The sequence below is a fragment of the Octopus sinensis genome, linkage group LG9 (assembly GCF_006345805.1).
Source record: "Octopus sinensis linkage group LG9, ASM634580v1, whole genome shotgun sequence".
Classification (NCBI taxonomy): Eukaryota; Metazoa; Mollusca; class Cephalopoda; order Octopoda; family Octopodidae; genus Octopus; species Octopus sinensis.
In genome coordinates, this window is record NC_043005.1 from 30312579 (window position 1) to 30340478 (window position 27900).

At 38.3% G+C, this 27900-nt stretch overlaps 1 protein-coding gene across 1 annotated transcript in view; it reads left to right on the top strand.

Annotated features, from left to right (window-relative positions):
- LOC115215853 overlaps positions 1-21475 on the top strand; it is a 35437-nt gene extending 13962 nt beyond the window's left edge. Inside the window, exons 2-3 of the mRNA XM_029785191.2 lie at positions 17098-17187; positions 20359-21475. Coding sequence (XP_029641051.1) covers positions 17098-17187; positions 20359-20628 — 360 coding nt within the window. The 3' untranslated portion in view covers positions 20629-21475. The remainder of the gene's footprint in view (positions 1-17097; positions 17188-20358) is intronic.
- Positions 21476-27900: the final 6425 nt, after the last annotated feature.

Consider the following 27900-nt stretch of genomic DNA (forward strand, 5'->3'; position numbering starts at 1 on the left):
ACATTAAATGTGGTTGCCTAAAAATAAGAACATGATAATAGAACAGCTGTGTGATATTTTAGTCCAACACTAATTGACAAAAATAGCAAGATCATGGAGAATACCAGAACAGCTGAGAACTTGCTACTGTAGAGGAATTGTCAAATGGCCAGAACTTGAAGAATTATTATAGACATGTGGAAGGCCAAAGATGTTTGGGTTATTTCAGCATCTAGCAAAATGGCAATTTACCGTTGAAGACTAAAATCAGCAAAGAGTGACTGGGATAATTTATTTTAGAGGACTGACATAATGGTGTGACAGATCTGTGAGTAGAAATAGGTTCTCTGTGAAAATTAGAATGAGAAAAACACAACAATTGTCCATGAAACGAACTTGTTAAGTTTTACTGTGTGATTAATACTAAAAAATGCAATAATTTAGAACTTTTGAAGATAGCAGACATGGGTTCAGTCTTGCACATATTTGAAAAAGCATCAAACAAGATGATAGAATAAAAAGTTGTTAAATTTGCAATAAAGTATCTCACCATAACGAGACACTCCACTCTTTTTTTCTATATACTGCACAAGACAGTCATATAATATTTTTTTTAAAGAGAGTCATTATCTAAAGAAAGAATATCCACTGGAGTTTAGATGTAAGACAGAGGAATTAAACAACAAGTAAACTGGGGTTCAGATGTTAATGTTGGGATATTAAAGAAACTGACCTTATTAGTTTGGGGATAATAGTATTGACTTTGTTGAGGGTAAAGTTTGATGGTTGAGGACTCAGTGATAATTCCAGATCTTACTGATGACAGACAACTTTAAGAAGACTCAATCAATAATCCATTTAAAGGATTCAGCAGAGAGGAATGGAACACATTTCAGATTTTGAAGTAACCCTAGCAGGACTGAGCAAGAATGGAGAAGGAAAAAGGAAGGAGAAAGTGCTCCTTTATTACACAGATGTGTGAAGAAAGCAATTTTGGAAGGTGTAAATGAAGAGGTTGTATGAAAATCATTAACAAAATATGGTTCTTGTAATGTTCCTGGTGACAATGAATGATGATCCAAATTGTATTGCAGAGAAGTGAAGTGATAAAGAGCATGTGTATGTGTGTGTGTGTAGTGAGACCTAGGATTTGAACTCCGTTCTTTAAAAATAGAAATAATATATTTCTAAATCTCTCAGAGAGATTTATACAGTAGCAGCACAATAAAGTGATAGTATGTTGTCAACTTAATGTGACAGTCCCATGAAAGGGAAGACTGCTATTGCTATTTAACCCTGGGAAACACCGTTTCCTGTTGGACTTGACACATTTCCTATGTTCATTCTTTAAGTTATGAAGTTAGTGCTATAAATGGATTGCACAATTATCACATGTATGTTGTATTCGATTGCAACATATTTTCCCTTTATTAACTGGGAATAAGGACATTATCACATCATTTTCACTTTGTTCATGCTTTGCTCGTATAATTGCATTCTGTTAGAATTTGAATAGAAATTTCTCTGCTGTTTCAGAGTTTCATTTGTTGTTTGTAACTTTCTCACTGGAAAGAGACCCTATACTGGGTACTAGGATTTGAACTCCCGTTCTTTCAGTTATCAGGCCAGTGCCATGAATGGACCATGCAATTATCATGAGTACACTTTATCAATCGACTGAATGGCAGCAGATTACGCCATAAGGTCTGATCAAAAGTGAACGTCCTCGAGATCTTCACACTTCTCTCTAGTTACAAGCAGTTTAGTGCCAAGAATCTTATCAGAGGTTGAGAGCAATCAAGGAACACACAGTTCACCTTTTGCCACAAACAATCCTGGCCAGAGTAGAGACTTAGCAAGACTTGGCAGACATATATCTTCTTGTCTTCATACCAAGAAAAGAGTAAAAACAGTTAAAGTTGTTCCTGTCTCAAGAGTAAGCCATTAAGGACTGTACAATGTAGTCACTATGAAAGTTGATCCCTCTAGGCTAAGTCTATAGTGAGTATCTGAAAATCTCTGTGTAAATACAGCAGAACCTTTCCATAGATAAATGGATTAGACAATGTTTCTTAGTTTTGTTCCCATTTTCAATACACACACCTCAACCTAATTTATAATAATCGTACATCAAAAGCATGGCAACACTGGTCAATAGCAACACTTCGGGAGACATGTATGTATGTATGTATGTATGTATGTATGTATGTATGTATGTATCTATGTATGTATGTATGTATGTAAATATGTGTCTGTCTATCTATTAATCTCTCCCTTTCTCTCTCTCTCTCTCTCTCTCTCTCTCTCTCTCTCTCTCTCTATATATATATATATATATATATATATATATTATATATATATATATATATATATATATATATATATATATATATGTATGTATGTTCGCTGTGCTTGAGGAAACCTATTGAGTCAAGTACATGAACATCGAAATAAATACGAGGGACGTTCAATAAGTAATGCCTCTGACCCACTTGCAGTTGTTTGATCTAGCTGAAATTTTGCATGTGCTATCATTTATATCTCTATAGAGTAAGTAGCAAATTACAGCTCTGAATTAATTGTGGTTTCTGATTTACAGGTGTTTGAACCGAGTCAAGTGTGAAATGGAGCCTGTTGAGTGTCGAGCAGTGATCCGGTTTTTGTATTTGAAAGGACTCACACCACGGGAGACTTTTGATGAAATGAAAGTAACTTATGGTGATGATGCCCCATCATATGACCTTGTAAAACGCTGGCATCGTGAATTCAAACATGGTCGGAACTCTGTGGAAACAGCTCCCAGATCTGGTCGCCCCTTCTGCCATTGATGAGGCATCTGTCCGTCAAGTTGAGGCTGCCATTTTGGAAGATCGACGCATAATTATTCGCCAAATAGCCCATGAGGTCAAGATTAGTACCGGGTCTGTGAAAACTATCATTCATGACCATTTGCATATGCAAAAGGTGTCTGCCAGATGGATTTCCAGGTTGCTCACGCCTTTCCAGAAGCAAGAACGCGTTGAGTGCTCGAGGGTGAATTTGGAGATGTGCCAAGAAGATGAGTCAAAATTTTTCAAAAGACTGATTACACAGGATGAAACCTGGGTCCATCACGATGATCCAGAGACCAAAGCCCAGTCAATGCAGTGGAAGCACTGTGACTCACCCCATCCAAAGAAGGCAAGGGTGCAGCCCTCCGCTGGCAAGGTCATGCTCACAGTCTTCTGGGACCAGGACGGAGTAGTGATGACAGATTTCTTGTCAAAGGGTACCACAATTGCAGGAGCCTATTATGCTTCACTTTTGAGGAAATTAAGAGAAGTTATCAAAATCAAGAGGCGGGGCAAGATCAGCAAAGGCATCCTCCTCCTGCAGGACAACGCTCCGGTCCACAACTCGCTTGTCGCCAGATCAGAAGCACAGGCGTATGGCTATGAACTCCTCCCCCATCCCCCTACTTTCCTGACCTTGCACCCTCTGATTTTCACCTCTTCCCAGTCATGAAGTTGTTTTTGAAAGGAAAGCGTTTCCCAGATGATGCAGCCTTGATTTCTGAAGTCACATTGAGGTTGGAGGACCAAGCTGGGGTCTTCTACAAAAACGGTCTCCAGAGCTGCATCAAACAATGGGAGAAATGCATAACTCTGGGTGGTTCCTATGTAGAAAAAGACTAATAACTGTGCCAAGTTTCGTTGCTCTACTGCTATGGGAAGTGGGTCAGAGGCATTACTTATTGAACGCCCCTCGTATCAATGGAAATAGCAGTTGTGATACCTGTGTCGGTGGGACATAAAAAGCACCATCTGAACGTGGCTGATGACAGTGCCGCCTCAACTGGCTTCTGTGCCGGTGGCATATAAAAAGCACCATCCGAACGTGGCCGATGCCAGTGCTGCCTTGACTGGCTTCCGTTAAAAGCACCAACCGATCATGGCTGATGCCAGACTCCCCTGACACCTGTGCCGGTGGCATGTAAAAAGCACCCACTACACTCGCGGAGTGGTTGGCGTTAGGAAGGGCATCCAGCTGTAGAAACGCTGCCAGATCAGACTGGAGCCTGGTGCAACCCCTGGCTTCCCAGACCCTGGTCGAACCGTCCAACCCGTGCTAGCACGGAAAACGGATGTTAAACGATGATGATGATATGTATGTATATATGTAATATTTACACAACTATTTTTTCATTCTTTTATTTGTTTCATTCATTTGACTTCAGCTATGCTGGAGCACCACCTTTTAGTCAAGCAAATCGACCCCAGGACTTATTCTTTGTAAGCCTAGTACTTATTCTATTGGTCTCTTTTGTGGAACCACCAGCATCGGTTGTCAAGCGATGTTGGGGGGACAAATACAGACACACAAACACACACACACACTCACACAACACACACACACACACACACACACACACACACACACACACACAACACACACACACAAATATATGACAGGCTTCTTTCAGTTTCCATCTACCAAATTCACTCACAAGGCTTTGGTCAGCCTGAGGCTATAGTAGAAGACACTTGCCCAAGGTGCCACGCAGTGGGACTGAACCTGGAACCATGTGGTTGGTAAGGAAGCTACTTACCACACAGCCACTCCTGTACCTATAATGATGATCCCCCTAAAAACCATTTTAAAATCATTTCCGCTGCATCTATGTTGAAACAGTGATATCATTTTTCTCGCAAACTAATAATAATGATAATAATCCTTTTCTATTTTAGGCTCAAGGCCTAAATTTTGAGGGAGGGGGCAAATTGATTACGTTAACCCCAGTGCACAACTGGTTCTTATTGCATTGCCCTCTCCCCCCACCAAATGATGAAAGACAAAGTCAACTTCAGTGGAATCATCACCATCATCATCATCGTTTAACGTCTATTTCTATGCTAGCATGGCTTGGACGGTTTGACTGATATCTGGCAAACCAGGAGGTCGCACCAGACTCCCATCTGATGTGGCAAGATTGCTACAGCTGGATGCCCTTCCTAATGCCAACCACTCTGAGAGTGCAGTGGGTGCCTTTTACATGCCACTGGCGTGGGGGCCAGTCAGGCGGGCCTGGCATCTATCAATAGAAATAATAATCCTCTCTACTAAAGGCACAAGGGCTGAAGTTGTGAGGAAGGGGACGAAGCAATTACATCGACCCCAGTGTTCAGCTGGTACTTATCTTATCAACCCCGAAAGGATGAAAAGCAAAGTCAGTATTGGTAGAATTTGAACTCAGAATGTAAAGAACCAAAACAAATGCCTTAAGACCATTTTCTGATGCTCAAACAATTCTGCCAGCACAATGGAAACCAATCATTATAATAACCTTGTAAAAATGAAAGTGCACCTTACAAAGAACTGTACATCATGCAAAGCTGCACATTATGCAGATATGTACCTCATGTCAAGATGCACCTAATATGTCTGCAAATTTAGTGCATTTATATTGGTAACTAATTGTATAATAAACAACCGTCTCTGATAGTTTAGTATTCATGAAGCTTTATCAACATCCACAGTAATTACACTAAATTACATAATTGTGGTTTGGTAAATAATCCTGAAAGGCTCTTCAGGTGCGCCTCAGGTGTGCCATAGGTGTGACTCAAATGCATTTTATCCAGTTGAACACAAAACACAGTCGATCTGATATACATGTAAATACTTGTAAATGCATATCAGTACAGGCGAACGCATATTGCTATGCCTGCTTAAGCAAGTGTGTATGTAAATATACACTTCTACATATGGATTATTACATTGTAAAATGGCGATTATGCTGTGTCAGTCCTTATCGGACATTCTTATATTTCCGGTTGAAGTCTTTTGCCTGTTGGTTCAGCTATAATCTATAGATTAGTTTAATCAATAGATTGGTTAATTAGTGTTGCCATTGGGAATTATAAGTGGATGACAGATGCGTCTCAGTGGGGGCCAAACCCTAACCCTTATCTCTATCACAGTTACTACAAGATTCAGTTCTAGCTCCAATATTGATTTTCTTATCTCTAGGACTCTACTTGAGTAAACTCATTTCAGATTATTTCTAGTACTAATTGGTCATGGGCAGATCATCCTCCCCCTCATCATCATCATCCCCCTCATCATCATCGTCATCATCATCATCATTGTCATCATCATTGCTATTACTTAGTGTCTGTATTCTATGCTGGCATGGGTCAGATGGTTTGACAGCATCCAGCATGTCAGAGGAGAACATCAAGCTCCAATGTCTGTTTCCGCATGGCTTTTTTCTTTTCGGTTGGATGCCCTTTCTATTGCCAACCAACTTACTGAATATTCTTGGTGTTTTATTTCATTGCACTAGCTCTAGTGAGGTCAACAAGTAGCTTCCATGACAAGACTCTTTGATTGAGTGAGGCATAGAAGGCCCTGAGAAGCGAGAGGAATAGGAGAGCAAGGAATAGGAACAGGTGTCATGCTCTATTAAAGGGGAGAGATGGCTGCTCCGGCTGGAAAAGAAGCAAAGAAGATGGTGTCGATGAGGTGTCAGGGTATACACCTCAAGGCACAAGAGGGTAAATGTGAGGGTAATGGAAACAGAGGATGTTGACTTTCAAGACATTTTAGCAATGGACACATAGTGAAGATCTTCACATATATAGCCACAAATGAGTAAACTGAAATCTAAGTATATAATATCATCATCATCATCATCAGCATCATCATCGTCATTGTCGTTTAACATCCACTTTCCATGCTGGCATGGGTTGGATGATTTAACTGGGGTCTGGCAAGCCAGTAGGCTGCACCAGGCTCCAGTCTGATGTGGCAAAGTTTCTACAGCTGGATGCCCTTCCTAACACCAACCACTCCGAGAGTGTAGTGGGTGCTTTTTACATGCTACCAGTACAGGGACCAGTCCGCTGGCACTGGCAACGACCAAACTCAAATGGTGCTTTTTGCATTCCACTGGCACGGAAGTCAGTCAGGCAGCACTGGCAACGATCATGCTTGAATGGTGCTTGTTATGTGCCACTGGCACAGGACCAGTCAGCCGCCACTGGCATCGACCATGCTCAAATGGTGCTTTTTACATGCCACTGGCATGGGGACCAGTCAGGTGGCACTGGCAATGATCACACTTGAGTGGTGCTTTTTACATGCCACCACTGCGGTATCAATCAGGTGGTACTATCATTGACCATTATACCTAACACATTCATATACACTTGGAAGTAGGGAGACTTTCAATGTGTAAATGATCTCAGAAGAAAGTTATCCCCATAGACAATACGTGTGAAAATATGTTGTGGACAGGTGTATTATCAAAGTCAGCTTAAGCTATATTTTAATATTAAACATATGCAGAAGAATACAGTTCTATATTTAAGAGATGAGGAATTATTTACATTATTTACATTTGACAGATATTTGTCCTCATCTTGTTTGTTGTTAACACAATGTTTCAGCTGATATACCCTCCAGCCTTCATAAGGTGTCTTGGGGAAATTTTGAACCTGGGTTCTCATTCCTAAGGTATTTTTCCAATGTAATTATTATTATTATTATTATTATACCCACAGGCATATGGCGTAGTGGTTAACAGCGTGGGCTACTAACCCCAAGATCCCAAGTTCGATTCCAGGCAGTGACCTGAATAGTAGTAGTAGTAGTAGTAGTAGTAGTAGTAGTAGTAGTAATAACAATAATATTAATAATAACATTGATAAATACCTTAGGAATGGGAACCCAGGTTCGAAATTTCCCCAAGACACCTGAAGAAAACTGGAGGGTATATCAGCCGAAACGTTGAGTTAACAACAAACAAGATGAGGACAAATATTCGTCAAATGTAAATAATGTAAATAATGTAAATAATATATACAGAATCACTCCGAATATCTAGCTACAATCAGAGTGGAGTTTAATGTTTCAGATGAGCTCAAGACAATCAGGTAACAACAGAAGCAGTTGAGTGTCCAGTATTTAGGGACTAATCTTAACATTCTGAGTTTCAAATCTGGCAAGTTCAAGTTCCACTTGGCTGTTCATAGCCGCAGGGTCCACTAAAGTAATGCTTATATGCTGTAAACAACCCGTGTGCTCAGCCTGTAGAAAGCAAGATGTGTGCAAGTCTATTACATCAACCCCAGTAGTCAACTGGTACTTATTTTAATGAGCTCAAAAATGTCAATAAATCAAGCACCAGTTGAGAATGAAAGGTAAAGTCAACCTCGACAGAATTTGAACTTAAAATGTAAAGATAGATGCAAAGCTGCCGGGACGACGACGATGACGACGATGAGGATGATGATGATGATGATGATGATGATAGACCAGACATCATATTCAAAGACTTCAGACAAAAATCATGCCTCCTCATTGATATGACTGTCCCAATTGACATAAATGTATCTGTCAAGACCTACCAAAAACTGAGCAAGTATACATACATACATACATACATACATACAAACATACATACATACATACATACATACATACATACAAACATACATACATACATACATACATACATACATACATATATGTTGAACCATTAATCCCTACGTATTTTTTTCTCTCTCCATTTTTTTCCTCTCAATCCTTTCTATCAAAGAGCCTAGACTCAAAACATCAAAGACTTTTCCATTTCTCCCCAGGTGTTAAACTAATACACCTCCTCATTCCCTCACCTGTCTTCATCTTTTGTTTTCTGTAAATTTGAGAACATAATTTCACTCAAGTGGTGGTACTACAAAAGCACATCGGGGACACTCTGTAAAGTGGTAGATATTAGAAAGGGCATCTAACTATAAAAACCAAGCTGAACACTCAACGTCAAACAATGGAAACAGGTGAAAAGGAAATTTTTTCCAAAAAACAAAGATATCAATCTTCAGGAATATAAGATGGCACAAATGGAGATGAACTTAGAGCCACTGTTCTTCAGATATAAAAAAGATAAACAGACAAAATTCTGTACCTCTAGTGCCACAGAACTGCCCCACTTCCCCCGGTAGTTAGAATGATACAAATATAGCTAGATTCAGAATAAAAACAGCACACAAAAGATAAATTACTTGTAAAATTAAGACATTGTACCTAACTTAAAAAAGAATGTTTCAAAAAATACCTACTGGTGCCTTCAGTTACACTTAAATACAATTTAAGAAATGATTAAGTGAACAGACTCATGGTGTTTCCAAACTAAACCTGGTCAGATAAACTTTCATGTTTTATTTTAAAAATTTATATCTTGTTTTAATTACTGGGTTTTATATATTTCCAAGCAAATATGTGTGTGTGTGTGTGTGTGTGTGTGAGTGAGTGAGTATATATATATGTATGTGTGTATGTGTGTGTATGTACATACACACACACATATATATATATACATATATATATATATATATACACACACATATATATATACATATATATATGTATATAAATATAGGCATGCATGTGTGTGGTGGTGGAGGGGTTCGTGTTTGTGTACCTTCAAAATTCTTAATAAATCCTTCCATATATTTGTATGACATCTCTTCGTCCCCTGTCCCCTTTGAAATTTGTAAACTTCTTTTTCCCACTCCACATTATCCGTTCTTCGACAGAAAGGAATACAGAAATAAACAGGAAGAGAAAATAGAAAAGGTTTGATGTTACTCTCAGATCCTGTCAAGCACTCTCGCTCATGCCAGTCAGATCCTATCAAACCATCCAACCCATGCCAGCATGGACTGTAGGTATTAAATGATGATGATGATGATGATGTACGTATGTATGTATGTATGTATGTATGTATGTATGTGTGTATGTATGTATGTATGTATGTAATGTAGGTCAGTAGGTGAGTAATGTCGGTTGATGGGTAAGTGTGTATGTTTGTGTGTCTGTTGCCGCATATCTTTTTCTATAGATGTGTGTTGAAGTGTGTCTCTGTGTCAAGCTGAACCAGTGTGTTGTCAAAGCAATTTTATCGGTTGCTAGAATATACACATTGAAGTTTGTATATTCAGCAGAAGCATGCATGATTGAGCAGGATGTGTGCAAATGTTTTATAACAGTGTTGGAGGTAATGAAAAATGCATGGACATAGAAAAGAAAATTAAATATATATATATATAGAGAGAGAGAGAGAGAGTGAGAGAGAGAGAGGGAGAAGAGAAAGCTGTGTGAAGAGAGAGAGGAGGTTAAGAGAGAAATATAAAGAGAGATTTAAAGGGAAGAAGACAGAGTGAAGGAGAGAGAGAGAGAAAGAGAAAGTGAGAGTGAGAGAGAGGGGGAGGCTGATGGGATTCTCTAATGATATAAATGTCTTAAGAGAAGTGAACTGTATTGTTTCACTGTGGAATCTTCATTCCCTGAGCAGTTGTGACACCATTCAGTCTCCTCGTGTCCATCATCCATCAACAGTGAAATACTAACGAAGAGGATATATCTACAACATAAGTATCAAGATCAATTTCAAGAAGTTTAATATCTATCTTAGTAAGATTCAAGACCTGGTTATATAAAGCGGCCCTTCCAGTGCTTTCAGTCAGGAGATATTTCATTCTTCTGGGAAGACAAGATTGCCTCAGTGCTATGTTTTATGGAATGAAGGTAACATTCTAAGATGCTGTTGTTGTTGTTGTTGTTGTTATTGTTTGTTATTTTTTCTAATGTACAGGCACAACACACACGCACACGTGCATACATATACACTCACACACACACACACGCACACTCACACACACTCTCTCTCACACACACACACACAATCTTTCTCTCTCTCTCTCTCACACACACACTCACACGCACTCACACACACACACACACACACACACAATCTTTCTCTCTCTCTCTCTCACACACACACTCACACGCACTCACACACACACACACACACACACACACACAAATGTACATATACATATAAACATACAGTTATCCAGGGTGACCGGGAAATTTCACCATGGAAAATTCCACTAGGTAAATTTCACTATAGGTAAATTCCACCACGGTGTACTCCACTATAGTAAATTTCACCATAGGTGAAATTATTATCATCATCATCATCATCATCATCATCACCATTATTATTATTATTATTATTATTATTATTATTATTATTATTATTATTATTATTATTATTATATGGGTTACGATATTATTGAAATAAAAAAAGAATACATAAAGCATAATATCAATAATGTCAATGAGTACAAAAGATACGAGGGAGAAAAAATAATTAAGGAACAATCACAGAAAGAAATACATGGTGAATTCTTTAAACACCTGAATGAAGAAGCAGTATCAAAAAGATACTCATTGAAATTTATAAAACAAAGCAAATAGAGACTCGAACATTGCTTAGAAAATAATTTTCATTTTTAACCTCGTATATAGAACGCTCTAGAGATTTTGTAAAATACGCACTAGGAACTTTATATTCTGATCCCCAATCCCTGTGAGCATGCCCTGGCACTTCACCATCATCTCTCTCCTGCTCCCTTGCACTCTTGCTCTCTCCCACTCTCCCTCTTTCTCTTGCTCTCTTCCACTCTCGTACTGACCTCAATCTTGATCACTCTTTCTCACCCTCTCTCTCTCTCACCATGTATCTCCTCTTCAGCAAGATACCTATTTCTGTCTCTCTGTCACACTCTAACATTTCATCATCTGGCACAAGATCATCTCCAGTATCACATCCTCTCTCAAAGGTTCTTTGTCTTGCAAATTACTTGGTGACCCTGCCAGTGCTGGTGCCACATAAAAAGCATTGAGTCCAAACTATGAAGTGGTTGACATTTGGAAGGGCATCCAACTGTAAAAACCATGGCAAAACTGACTTTTTCTATGCTGGTGCCATGTAAAAAGCACTCAGTCAACTCCATGGAGTGAGTAAAGCTTGATGTAGTCTTCTGCTGAGCCAACCCCTGTCAAACTGGCCAACCCATGCCAGCATGAAAAGCAGACACTAAATGTTGATGATAATAATGATAATGATGAGGATGATGATTATGATGATGATGATATATATATATATATGTATGTATGCAAAGTTGTCTAAAATCCATACATCAGAAAGAATAAGCACTCATATATTTATCGATAGAGTGAGAATGTTAATCAAAGTATACAGTATTATTGATCCATTTCAGCTGATCTTACCAAGTGGTTTCACACAGTGTGAAGCCATTTGTTAAGATCAGCTATAATGGATCTATAATACTGCATACTATGATTTGTGTGTGTGTGTGTGTATGTGTGTGTGTGTGTGTGTGTAAATATATACATGGTTACAGGCAAACATTTATTTCTATTTACATGTGCACATGTATGCATGCGTCCATGCATAATGCATACCCTATTCATGTTGTCAATAGATTCTAATGAAAGAGCATTGATTCTGGGCCAGAAACTTTTTCTTTTTTTTTTCACATTGGTGAGACAACAAAAGAAAATAAATATGAAAATTACCTACCTACCCACATGTATACATACATACATGATGGCTGCCCCCTTGTTATCGAGTATGGCCATTGCACGAAGTTTAACTGTTATTGGTGCTGTGATCGAATGTGGCTTTTTTGCCCAGTTAAAGATGTACAGAATTGGCAGCTAAAACCTTTACTGGTAATAGCTGGCTGTAGTTGTAACTGGGTTTCATGTACCTTTGCATGTCATTTAAGTCCTCCTGCCGAATTACACTCTCTTCCACATGCCCAACAGATATGATTAGAATGGTGTGTTACACCACCACTAGTGGTCAGGTTGTCACTCATCTATCTCACTTTATGACTACGAAGATGACTCTTGAGTCCAGCTGTACTGAGGCAGGGTCTTGCACAGACACTGCATGTCAGCATCATAAGAAAACCCTTCCCATCTGGAAGTGTAACAGCGATGCCCTTCCTGATATCACTCCTTACTTTCTCATGCGCAACTCGAGATTTCTCAAAAGTAGCTGTCCCCTCATGCACAATCCTTCTCCACCTGCTACGATCAATAGCTATGCCCTCCCATGTGTCAGGAGAGATGCAAGCATCTCTTAAGGAAGCCTTCAGTAAGTCCTTATACCTCTTTTTTGGTTTATGTGGAGGTTGTTCTCCTTTAGCTAACTCTCAATAAAAGAGTTGTTTTGGCATCCTTGAATCCTTCATTCTGACCAGATGACCACTCCATCTGAGCCTTTACTTTTACATACATACATACATACACACACACATACACGCACATGAATATCTGCATACATACCTATCTACATTTCAACATACATACATACATACCTACGTACATACACACATACATCAATGCACGTGTCTGTGTACACACATGCATATATATATATAGCTGTAGAAACTCTGCCAGGTTAGGTTGGAGCCTGGTGCAGCCATCTGGTTCGCCAGTCCCCAGTCCAATCGTCCAACTCATGCTAGCATGGAAAGCGGACATTAAACGATGATGATGGTGATGATGATGATGATTATATATATATACTAGCAGAGATACCCAGCGTTGCCCGTGTTACATGCAATTGAAGAATTAGACTTTTCTGTTATATTTTCTGTAATGAACTGTAATATCTATGTTTCGAATTTCATCAAAATTGCTGATGAGGGTTATTTTCCTCTTTACAAACCCTGAAAATATTGTAATCGTGCTACATGTATCCCATACTACTGATTTTTCTGCGCATATTCCAAAATTCCAGTCTTATTGAACCTGTTAAAAAGATTTTGCTCCTGAAAAATGAAGGTCATGGAGCTCTAAAATGTGAGAGTTAAGGCCCCTGTTGGGAGTGGGCATCTTAATGTCAACCAGAGAAGTTTAATTGTTGAGAATCTTTTTAACTTGGGTCCTATATCTATTGTTTGAATTTCTTTGAAATAGGAAATATATGTTCACTGGGTTTGTAAAAGAGAGCAAAGCTACAGGAAACCAAAAGATGAATGATCACAATAAGAAGTCAGCTACCCTACCCTAGTTGTTACCACTCCCAATGTAGGATTCCTCACCATCCAGGTGACAGGCACAGCCATAACATGCATTACGAATCTATAGCAATTGGAAGGGTGTGACCCAACTGAAATAAACATAAACAATTGTATGACGTGAGGGCTAAGAAGAAATGAAAGTGTCACCTCTGGAGTTTGCAAATTACCCCTATACTGATATGGAACTGGACAGAATAAATTTAAAATCTGTAAATGTCTTTGAATAACCAGTCACTCATCTGGGAAGGCCTTGAAATCAATGTTACCATCTTGGAACTATGTGTGACCCAATGATAATAAAATGACTGAAAGGAGGTCTGCAATCAAATAACTTTACTCAATACCTTGCAACTGAATCACCTTCTTCATTTTCCATAGCCGGGCTATTTCGTATTTAAGAGGGTTGTGTCTATCCATTTTCTTCACTTCATTCTTGACTATTCATGGGTCAAAGGGGCATGCAACATCAACTATACTGTACATATGATGCTGCTTGTCCACCACCACTAGGGCCAGTCTGTTATGCTTTAGCACCTGATCTGTTTGGATTGAGAAATCCCAGAAGATTTTACTAGTCTCTGACTCCACCATCCTCTGCAATTTGTGCTCATACCACATCTTACCTCTGTCTAGTCTCCACTTTTTGCACAGTTTCCAATGGAGCACTTTCACTACCTGGTCATGTTGCTACAACTTGTAGTGGTTTGGGGCAAGTCCAGAGTATTCGTTTGTGATATGGGCAATGGTTTCATCCACTCTATTGCAGATGTGGCACAGCAGAGACACTTGTTCATTGCTAAGGCTGATCCCTCCCCAGTTCGTGGCCAAAGTTTGGTCTTGCATTGCCAGTATATAATGCTCTCGGTCTCTTTTTTTTAGGGTTCCTTTCATCAGCCAACCCCCACCTATGTGGGAGTTTAATGGGTTTAATGTTAGAGTCGAACCTGAATGGTTTGTTATACATCAAATGCATCCTATCTTATGTATTTACATACATACATAGGTGCATGGATGCATACATACACACATACATATGTACATACATATATGCATATATACATACATACTTACATACATGCATGCATACAACATGCATACATACATATGGAAAACTGCCAGTGTCATTCCTCTGTTCAAAAAGGGCGACCGCACATCACCTGTCAACTATCGCCCAGTCAGTCTCACTAGCTGTATTGCAAAACTGATGGAATCGTGTGTCAGAGAAACACTCTGGAACTTCTGGAGCTCTCACAGTCTCATCCGACCCTCACAATATGGATTTGTCCCTAACTCCAGCTGCAGTGATCAGCTCGTCAAGTTCCTTGAGGACATTACTCAGATCACTGACAGTGGCTCATGGGTGGATGTTGTCTACCTTGACTTTGCTAAGGCTTTCAACTCTGTGCCACACAAAAGGCTTATGGTGAAACTCTCTGCAATGGGTGTGAGTGATGACCTTTTTAACTGGTTGAAATCCTTCATTCTCAGCCAAAAGGAGGTAGTCACAGTTCTAGGACAGCATTCTACACCATATGAGATGTCATCGGGTGTACCACAGGGATCTGTCCTTGGTTCTCTCTTGTTTGTGGCATACATTAATGACATAGATGTCAATTTAAAGAATGCCACAGTATTGAAATATGCAGACGACATCAAGCTGTACCTTGAAATCAAGAGGACAGATCCTGATGTCTACAACTCTTTCTTGCAATCAGACCTAGACACAATGCAGCAATGGATCACTGACTGGCAACTGAAACTGGCTGTGGACAAGTGTACAACCATGCATTTTGGGAGAAAAAACCCTGCGTCCACATACTCCCCTCCACAACACTGATATCAAGAAATCCTCTTGCGAGTGTGACCTAGGCATCACTGTCAGCAGTGATTTGCGTTGGACAAAGCATATCTCTAAAATTGTCAAGAAGGCCGAGGGTGTCTTGGCATCACTCAGCAAGACTTTTGTTAGCCGCTCTCCAGCCATCTATTTAAAACTGTATACAGCTATGGTACGACCACACTTGGAATTCGCATCATCAGTTTGGAACCCCTATCTTGCTCAGAACATTGACCTCCTGGAATCTGTCCAGAGACGTGCAACCAAACGCATACCCTCCATCAGACACCTACCATATTCTGAGTGCCTTGTTTCCCTGGGCATGGATTCACTGAAGCTCCGGCGTCTGGCGACGGACTTGGTAAACACCCACAAAGTTATCAACCACCTCACCAACAACAACACTGAACACCTTTTTGATCTCCATGTGTCTAACACACGTGGACATGCCTACAAAGTCAGAAAACAACACAACTCCCATGACTTTCGGAAACATTTTTTCATGCTCAGAGTTGCTGAAGCTTGGAATAAACTGCCTGCACCAGTTGTTGACTGCCATGGCACTGCATCCTTTAAGGCCCTCATGCTTTCCGAAATCCGCCGAAACTACACCTGATTATATATACACTTTAGATGAGTTGTAGTGCACCTGAGCACTGTACACAATTATTATTATTATTATTATTATTATTATTATTATTATTATATTATTATTATTATTATACATGCATGCACGCACGCACACACACACACACATACTCACACACACACACACACACACACACACACACACATTATTATCTCTCCTTCTTCCTAGCTCTATTATGTGACCCCTCTGTCTGGCATTAACCATGATAGATCGCTAGCCATTAAACGTTTTTCTATTTTCTCTCCCAGTTTATTTCTGTGTTCCTTTCTGTTGAAGAGTGTAGGCTCGAAATGTAATAAAACTTTCTCACTTCCTGAGCATTAAACTAATACATCTGTTTGTTGTTTACACACCTATCTTCATCTTTTTTTTTTTTGTAAATTCTCATCATATATATATATATATATATACTTATATATGTATATACAGGTGGCACGTAAAAAAACATTTCGAGCGAGGTCGTTGCCAGTACCGCTAGACTGGCCCTCGTGCCGGTGGCATGTAAAAGCACCCTCTACACTCTCAGAGTGGTTGGCATTAGGAAGGGCATCCAGCTGTAGAAACACTGCCAGATCAGATTGGAGCCTGGCGCAGCCATCTGGTTCGCCGGTCCTCAGTCAAATTGTCCAACCCATGCTAGCATAGAAAGCAAACGTTAAATGATGATGATGATATATATTTTCCAGAATTCCACCTCACAAGAGGAGTCAGAGATGAAGAGTTCAAGAAAAAAGAAACGGTCAGGATGGAAATCCATAAAGAAAGGTGTGTCAGAGGTATGTTGACATATGCTGACATATAAACAGTGTTACAGAGCTGTATGTGAATGTGTGTGTGTATGTGCAAATATCTTGTACCATATTTGCTCTGGCCCCTGTTTTTCATACCCTACAACTCTCCTCTCCTTATTCTCCTACCATAAAGTCTTGCTTCCTCACTCGAGGCTTGTTGTCCTGAAAACTGCACGGTAAGCAAACTTGTGTTGGTGGCATTAAGAAGCATGGACTGTTACAGCATGGACTAGTTGCTTCCTAATGCCAACCCACTTTCAGCCTGTAAGGTGGTTGGCATTAAGAAGACAACAGACTTTCACACAGTTTCTGCCTACAAAATTCACTTCCATGGCATTGGTCAGCCTGGGGCTATTGTAGAAGATACTTGTTCAAAGTGCCACGCAATGGGACTGAACCCCAAACCATGTGGCCGCAAAGTGAGCTTCTTAACCATTCAGCCACCATGCCTCTGCCTAGGTTTTAATAAATTGTACAATGTATTAACTAACCATAAACAAGATTAAGCAATATGCTATAAAATGTCAAAGCTACAGCTGCTCTGATTTAGTGACAATAAGAACTATATCTCTCACTTACTTTCTATCACTCTCTCTGACTCTCGATCACTCTCTCCCCCTCAACACACATTTATAGCAAAGACGGAAGAAAATGAAACCTCTAGAAAATGGTAACTCTGCCACAAACATTGATCGATAGACTTAATCTATTGTCTGCTTTAACATCATTATCAACACTGCTGTTGAGCAGGATATCCTTCTGAAAGCCTTAAAAGGGGTCATAGGCACCACCTTTCTTCAATCCTTAAAAAAACACAGAAAAGTTGTAGAGATTTATTTCATTCAAAGTACAGATGCCTCTCTTTTATTAACACTTAACAGACAGAGTGAGTCAGTTGATACAGAGGTTTTGGGAAGGAATGGTTATAAGAGCGATATCCTCATGTATGGCCTTTGACCAAATTTAACATCTGACAATAACTGTCAGCACTTAAGTGAAACATGAGCATAAGACGGTAAACTGAATGTTGAACATGTAGTAGACATGTTGTAGACATGTAGTAGACATATTACTAAAACACTTGGACAATGTTATGACTAAAAATAGAAAATCTAAATTCTCTAAATTTGAATGTTGTCTTTGACTCAACCCAGCTTTCCACTTTAACCATTTTATTTACTCACCCATCTCAGACCACCCTAGCTTTATAATACAATCTTCCCATTTTAAAGTGATCTAAATCAGGGGTTCCTAATCTTTTTACTACCAAGGACCCCTTTTATTTCAATGAGTTTTCCCACAGACCACAGGATATTCTTATCTGTATGTGTGTGTGTGTGTGTGTGTGTATGAAATTTTAAATTTAGTTCATGGATCCCCAGTAGTACCTTTACGGACCCCAGATTGGTAGCCACTGATCTAAATCAAAGCTTTCTATCAACATTTCATGTTAATTTGTTTCAGACACCATCTTAATAATAACACAAATTTATTTTATTAAATGTTTAATTGTCTTTAAAATTCATTGAAACAAAGACAGTTAATTTCAATAGAAATGATCATCATTGTCATCATCGTCGTCATCATCATCATCATCATCATCATCATCATCATCATCATCATGGTAACTCACCACATCTGAAGGTGGTAGCTCACCTCACCTGAAGGTGGTACCTCTTAGGTGGTAGCTCACCTCACCTGAAGGTGGTAGCTCACCTCATCTGAAGAGTATATGTTTATGCATATGCCTGTAACCATAGGAAGAGATAATGATGTGTTGTAAAGTACAAATGTGTTGTCTAAACTTATCAAATAACTATATATTAGAATATATTTGTATACACACACACACGTGCACACATACACACATGCATGCACGCACACACACACACACACACACACACACATGCACACATTGTTGGTGTTAGGAAGGGCATCCCTACCAAAATAGACAGTGAAAAGCCAAGAGCAGTCTTCTGCCTAGCCAACCCCATCATATCAACCAACTCATGTCAGCATGGGAAATGGACATTAAATGATGATGATGATGATGATATAATGTAAAGGAATAGGGATTTGAAATCTGGACAGGTACCTTACGGGCACTCTGATATCCAGATCTGGTTAGCCATATCAAATGAAAGGGAATACTTTTTTATTCTTTACTCTTTTACCTGTTTCAGTCATTTGACTGTGGCCATGCTTGTTTCAGTCATTTGCTTTAGTCGAGCAAATTGACCCCAGGACTTATTCTTTGTAAGCCTAGTACTTATTCTATCAGCCTCTTTTGCCAAACTGCTAAGTTACAGGGACGTAAACACACTAGCATTGGTTGTCAAGCGATGTTGGGGGGACAAACACAGACACACAAGAATGCACACACATACATACGTACATACACATATACATATATATGACAGGCTTCTTACAGTTTCTGTCTACCAAATCCACTCACAAGACTTTGGTCAGTCCGAGGCTATAGTAGAAGACACTTGCCCAAGGTGCCACACAGTGGGACTGAACCCGAAACCATGTGGTTGGTGAGCAAGCTACTTACCTCACAGCCACTCCTGCACCTATGTTTAGAATTATTTAAGATAAATGTTTAGAATCATTTAAGATATCATGTCTTTATTATAACAGCCTGTATATTGCATATTATAAACTTTGGGCCTCACAGAAGCAGTGACAGGTGACAGAGACCTTTGGTAATATACTGTGCTTGAGAAGACCCATCAAGCCGAGTGAGATTGTGGCCAAGGCTGATGCCAATGTCGCATAATTGGCAGCCAGACTGGTGGCACATAAAAAGCACCTTTTGAATGATAGGTAATATACTGTGCTCGAAAAGACCTGTCAAGCCAAGTGAGATTGTAGTTGTGGCTGGTGCTGGTGTTTCATAACTGACAACCATGCCGGTGGCACATAAAAAGCACCCACTACACTCATGGAGTGGTTGGCATTAGGAAGGTCATCGAGTCATAGAAACCATACCAAGTCAAATTGGAACCTGGTGCATCTCCCCAGCTTATCAGTTTTCAGTCAAACTATTCGACCCATGCCAGCATGGAAAATGGACATAAAATGATGATAATGATGATGATGATGATGATGATGATATATATATATATCTGATATGTAACATATTTTCTTTAGTTTCAGCTACAGTCCAGAAAAATTTTGAACAACATGATGACAAAAGTACGACAAAATTCATCTAAGAGACGAGTGACCATGGTTGAAAACATTAACATAACTCCAGATTCTAAAGAGAGCAGTGGTCAGTGGGCTGAAACTCGAAGACCATCCAGTGCAGTTGAATCAAACCAGTCTAATCATTCGTTTGTGTCTTCAGAGAAATGTCATCCATGTCGTATGCATGAATCTGTGATTGTGGTTCATGACATGGAAGAGGAATCGGATTAATATTTGCCATAAGAATTTTATCTCTTGTTTATTTCCTGTTCATTGTTAGTTGTTTACTCTTTAACATTCATTACAGTTGTTCATTGTTTGATGTTCATTCATAAACATCCATACGTGTGTCTGTAAAGATTTCCAATATGACTCACAGAATGATAGGAGAGGATTAGAGTCAACTAAATCATTTCTTACGTCACTAATGATAAGTATTTTATTGACCTTGGAAGGATAAAAGGCCGGCAATGCCTTAAAAGGCATCAAATTGTTCACAGATGTTCATCACACAATAATATTGTTCACTGACATTTTTTATTCATTATTCATTATATGAGTTCTGATGTTCAACTTTTCTTACTCATATAACTGTACATTGTTCACTGTTTATTGTCAACAGTTTTTCATTCTATGTTTTCCTACAGAACAAAAAGTATTTGTTTACTCTTTGTTTATGACTTATTGATAAAAAAAACTTCTTTTTTTTTTTGACAAAAGTTGTTCATTGTTCATTGATAACATTTTACAGATCATTGTTTATGTCTTTAACTAAAATAAACCAACACAATTTTCAAAGATTTAATTTGCATTTGATTGGTCGACTTCTCTCATTTGCATGTTCCGACATTAAAATAGTTTTCTTAATTGATAAATTATTTCCCAGTTACCATTACCTAGAATGTGGCAAACACAGATCTGAAAGTCCAGTCTTTGATTATACTGCAGTGCCAACAACAACAACAATAATAATGATAATGGTCTCAAATTTTGGCACAAGGCCAGCTATTTTAGAGGAAGTGGGCAAGTCTATTACTTTTACCCTTGTATATAGCTGGTACTTATTTTGCTGATCCTGGAAAAATGAAAGGTAAAGTTGGTCACAGCAGTATTTGAACTCAGAGTGTAAAGATCCAAAAGAATTGCTGCCAAACATTTTGTCCAATCCACTCACAATTCCGCAAATTGAAGCTTTAATGATAATAATAATTATACTACTAAGAATGATAATCCTTTCTGCCATAGACACAAGGCCTGAAATGTGGATTGCAGAGGGGGTGAAATGGTCAATAACATCAGCCCCAGTACTCAACTGCTATTTATTTCATCAATACCAAAAAGAAAAAAAAAAGAAGCAAAATTGACTTTGTTGCAATTTGAACTCAGAACATAAAGACAGACAAAATGTCACTAACCATTCTGCCAGTTTGTCACCATGCTCTCTGGGTGAGACTTGGAGTCATCTTGTGCAAATACAAAGCAAAAGCCAAACATATAATAATAATAATAATAATAATGATAATGATAATGATGATGATGATGATGATGATGATGATGGTGGTGATGGTGATGGTGATGATGATGATGATAATAATAACTGTACCAGACAGTGGCTCTCTTGGCTTCTGATCTTAACATGAAGTGTTATCATGTACATTGTTTTGTCTTGGTATAAAAGATATGTTACAGCAAATATTCTGCCCAATACCACAGATTTGCTTGTCAGTTGTTTGACCTTAACCAGTTGAGTATGTCCCTTAGTGGCTGACAATATGTGCATCTCTGATCACAAGCAGAAGTAGTGGGGGAGCATTGTAGCCGTGTGTTGAAAGGAATTCTTGGAGGTTTGGATAAGTCACCTTTGGAAATATGGGTGGTTCGTTTAACATCCTTAAACAATCCTTATTCAGGGACCTTTTGAGCGGGAGGGGCTACTCAACCAGAAGAAAACTCTAACTGGGCCCCACCTTCAAGGTCATGTGCTGTTTATCTTGATATGAGATCACCATGTCACACACATATAGTTGTGATGCATGTGCCTGGTGTACCCTTATCAGACGGGTAGTCATGATGGGTATACTGGGCTTCGTATATTTTACCCCAGTGTCACTTTGATGGCATGCACTGCTCTCTCACTCAATGATAATAATAATAATAATAATAATAACAATAATGATGATAATGCAAAGACCCTATGGGATTTTATGATTCAGTTCGACCATGAGATAGAGAATAGGAAATCAGACATAGTCTTGAGAAAGAAAACAAACTGTGCTGGATCATAGATATAGCAGGCCCAGCTGACAACAAGGTATGTGATAAGGAAGAAAGGAAAGTCGATAGATATGACAGGCTAGCTAGGGAGGTTAAGCTGTTGTGGTTCATGAAAAAGGTGGTAGTATCACCAATAATTGTCAGAGCCCTGGGAACAGTGAGTGAAAACCTTGAGAAGTACATGGAACAAATAGCGGCTGCAATAAGGGTGGAGCACTTGCAGAAAACAGCACTGCTTGGAACTGCTCGAATACCTCAGAAGATGCTTGAAAAATAGAGGTATTACCTTAGTTCACTGGTAGTGAACAGTTGACACCATAATACATCTCCAGCGTTAGAAGCCATACAAAGACAATAAAGTAATAATAATAATAATAATAATAATAATAATAATAATAATAATAATAGCAACAACAACAATAATACCGTAGGCTGCAGGTAGCAAGCCCACTACACATGCAAAACTCCAGGAAATCCAACAAAACCTGTGATAAAGAGAAATAATAATAATAATAATAATAATCCTTTCTACTAAAGGCACAAAGACCTGAAACTTGGGGGAAGTGGACTAGTTGATTACATTGACCTCAGTGTTTCACTGGTACTTAATTCATTGACCCTTGAAAAGATGAAAGACAAAGTTGACCTTAGCAGAATTTGAACTCAAATTGTAAAGACAGATGAAATACCACTAAGCACTTTGCCTGGCGTGCTAATGATTCTGTCAGTTTGCAGCCTTAATAATAATAATAATAATAATAATAATAATAATAATAATAATGATGATGATGATGATGATGATGATTCTTTTTAATTTTGGCACAAGGTTAGCAATTTTTAGAAGGGACAAACCAATTACATTGAGCCCAGTACTTGACTGATACTTTATTCTATTGAGCCTGAGAAGATGAAGGGCAAAGTTGACCATAGCAGGATTTGATCTCAGAACATAAAAAAGCCTGAAGAAATACAGCTAAGCATATTTTCTGATGTACCAATGATTCTGCCAACAAAACTTAAAAGGAAAGATATTGATCTAGAAAGCCTACAAAAAGTCATTTGCAAAATCCACTAAGATATAAAACTGAGCATGAGATTAAACAAATGTACAGAAGCGAAAATAAAAAATGAGGAGACAAATTGACTGAAACTAACAACATCAAATTAGATATTGATTGTAAAGTTGGAGAATTAGACCAAAAACAGCCGTTAAATTACTTCAGGGTAAATAAAAATGATAAACTACAACATACAGAAATGAAGAAGAAATTAGAGATAAAACAGAAGTGTCTGACTAATGTTAAAGAGTCAGAGTAGTGCTAGAAGTAAGATAATAGGAATAAACATATTAACCATGCTCGGTTATAAATTACAGCTTCAGCAAAATAAACTGGAAATTAAGTGAAATGAATAATAGATGGAAACGCTAGAAAACTGCTTACAAAGTTAATGAGAGAGAATATTCCCCCACCCCAACCTATACTGGGAGATTGGGTTTGAATAGAAATAGAAAACTGACATAAAGTAATATTTCTTGAATGAGTGAAAAATGGAGCGACTTAGAAGGAAGCAAATGGGAACTGTTTAGAGTAATAAAATAGATGAAAAGAATTTCTTCATTTACACACACACACACACATGCATGTTCAAGAAAATGCTAAACTACAAGTTGAAGGAAAAGATTTAGAGAATGACAAAACAAACAACAGAAAAGGTTCAAAAAGACAAAAGAACAGATCAAAATGAAATTCCAGATTATATCAAATAAAAACTAGAAAGAAAAGCCACACCATGGCCAATACTCCATTTGAATCAGCAGAATGAAAGCCAATAATGGTCCAAAAGATATTGAAGCATGTGCCTCTTATGAGCCATGTACATCTCTGAGCCATGTATCTCTTTGAACTATGGGTCTCCTGGAAGCATGTGATTCTTTGAGTTGTGTACATCTTTGAATCATGTATTCCTTTGAGCCACGTACCTTTTTGAGCCATGTTCCTACTTAGGCCACATGGCTCTTTGAGCCAGGTGCCTCTTTGAACCTGTACTTAAGCCATGCACTTCTTTAAACTATATACCTTTTTTCAGTCATGTACATCATTGAGCCAAGTATGTCTAATGATATTTCTTTAATCTAAACACTGAGCTCTTTCAAGTATTGTATGTCTGTCTTGGAAGAGTATCCTGAAGATATACAAATTTAAATATCTTTGGAACATTATCCACTTTTTAATGTTGTTCTTACTCCTATACAAACTTTGAACATTATTCTCCTTTCTAGTTTGTGTGCCTTTAAACACTGCCCCATTAATAGTGCTCTTGAAAAAATCGCACCTCAGGCAAAGAAAAAAATCTTCTGTTGAATATTTTCTTTGAATAAATTTATGAATAACTTTAATGTAAAGTTAACATTCAAGGTATGTTGCATGACATCTCTTGAATGAGATTGTTTTCCTCTCCCTGCCCCTTTTTTTATGTTAATAGAAATTATATATGTTCAATGTTAAGCATAAGAGGAAAATGAAGATTAACTAGTTCAATGCCTGTCACCCCATGGACAGTAAACTGGTAAAATTTAAATTCAAATTCTTTGTGCATCAAATAAAAAACATATTCAATTCAAATACAAAGAGTCTTTCAAAGAATCAGAAAGTTATTAACATTATTGCTACTTTTCATTTTCAGAAAAATAGAGGTTATACTAGGCAATTTTTAATCGCGTAAATTATTGGAATTTAGGCTGTTATATCTGAGATGCAATAAAAAAAAATATATTTTTGATAACTTGCTTTATTTTCAAGCAATTATTTAAAAATAACTTATTCACTACAATTACACATTGGACAACACACTTTAGTCATCCCCCAAAATACAAAAAAAAACTGTTAACTTCACTTAAGCATTTATGTTTTGGTATCAAAATTATCATTGTTCTGATCACAGACACAGTTCCAATGCAATTTTTATACCAAATATTAGTTTGAGGAAAAATTTCATGTACTGTATTAAAATAATGCTTTTTATTTATTTTTGTGGTGTGTGTGTGTTCATTCAGTTCATTATTTTAACATGGTGCATAAACTTTTTGCTCAACCTAGTAATAAAGTTGATAAAGAGTTCATAACCACAGAAGAGCTGAGACTGATTTAACAATAGTTATATGCTTTATGCTGTTTATTACAGTTTTATTATTAAACTGGGAATAAAATGAAATTGTGCTGACAACCTGAAGTGGGGAGTTCCATCTCTTTCACAAAACTAACATCCTGCTTGCTCCTGTCTGTCTCTCTTTCTATTTGTCAGCCTACCTGCCTGTTTGTTTATTTACCTGTCTGCCTCTCTCTCTTTCTCTCTCTCTCTCTCTCTCTCTCTCTCTCTCTCTCTCACTCTCTCTCGTTACTAAGGAACATAAACACTCACTGTTTCCATGGATAGCAAAACTAGTTCAAAAATTAGGTTCAAGAAATATATTAAGCTGAAACATCAAGATGTTTGCAAGATTGTTATCATATACACCACTGTGTGTGTGTGTGTGTGTGTGTGTGCATGCATGTGTGTGCGTGTGTGTGTGTTTTTCTATAGATCACTATGAAAATGTTATCCTATATACCATGGTGTATGTGTTATCCTATTGTGTATATGTGCATTATCCCATAAATTATAGCATATATGTATTAACTCATGTCCCACAGTATTATCCTATATGCTACAGTGTGTATGTTATCCTATATATTACTGTGTGAGGTACTCTTCATTGAACAACCAAAGCTGTCCGACAAATGGGAAAGTGAAACTCTGAGTAGCAGTTTTTTGTGATATTTTTGAGATGTTTTTGCAGATTTAATAAAAAAGCATATTACTCTACCTCTGGTATTTGAGTACTATTTTACCCACCTTGCTTCACATTTATGTGCTTACTCTGGTATTTTTTTTTTTTACTTGTTTCAGTCATTTGACTGCGGCCATGCTGGAGCACCGCCTTTAATCGAGCAAATCGACCCCGGGACCTATTCTTTGTAAGCCCAGTACTTATTCTATCAGTCTCTTTTTGCTGAACCACTAAGTGATGGGGACGTAAACACACCAGCATCGGTTGTCAAGCAATGCTAGGGGGACAAACACAGACACACAAACACACACACATACATATATACGACGGGCTTCTTTCAGTTTCCGTCTACCAAATCCACTCACAAGGCATTGGTCGGCCCGGGGCTATAGCAGAAGACACTTGCCCAAGATGCCATGCAGTGGAACTGAACCTGGAACCATGTGGTTGGTTAGCAAGCTACTTACCACACAGCCACTCCTGCGCCTATATACATACCGTATGTACATATATATATATATATATATATATATATATGTATAGGCTTGTATGTACATATGCATGTTCATATATACAAATGTATGTATATATATATGCATGAATGAATATATGTATGTATTTCGGTAAGTTGATTGGTAGGAGGTATATTTGTTTTTGTTAGGCTTCATGGAGGCAATGACCGAGACCTTTGGCATTATGTCATGCTTGGGAAGAAGACCCATGAAACCGAGTAAAATTGCAGTCATGGCAGATACCAGTGTCATGCAAATGGCACCTGTTGAAAACCATTCCAAATCAGACTGGGGTCTGGTGCAGCCTCCCAGGTTACCAACCTTGGTCAAACTGTCCAACCATGGCAGCATGGACAATGGATGTTCAATGATGATGATGATGATGTATGTATGCACATATGCATGTATACAGGTATCAGGGCCGGCCTTAGGGTTGCTGGTGCCCTGGGTAAGCTGAACTTTGGCATGTACAAGCTGACGACTGTGGAAATTTCCTTGTCTTTGTCATGCCTGCCTTGGCACCCCCGAGCACATGGCACCCTGGGTGGCTGTCTGAGTTGCTTGTCCTATGAGCTGGCCCTGATAAGTACAAATACATATATGTCATGCATATGAATGTAAGTGTGTGTTCATCTATGTATGTATGAATGTATTCATTTATGTATGTATATATGTATTCATGTATGTATGTATATATGTATTTGTGTGCTAGTGTTTGCACAACTGTGTATGGTTATGTGTGACTCATTGCAAACAGTTACAAATCATTAGAAATAATATTTGTCTAACAACTGACAACAAGTCCAGTTTATGACTGGATGTGTTTTCTAGACTAAAGCCACTGAACAGCCCTGGTAATCACACATGTTGCTAAGAGACCATTATCTG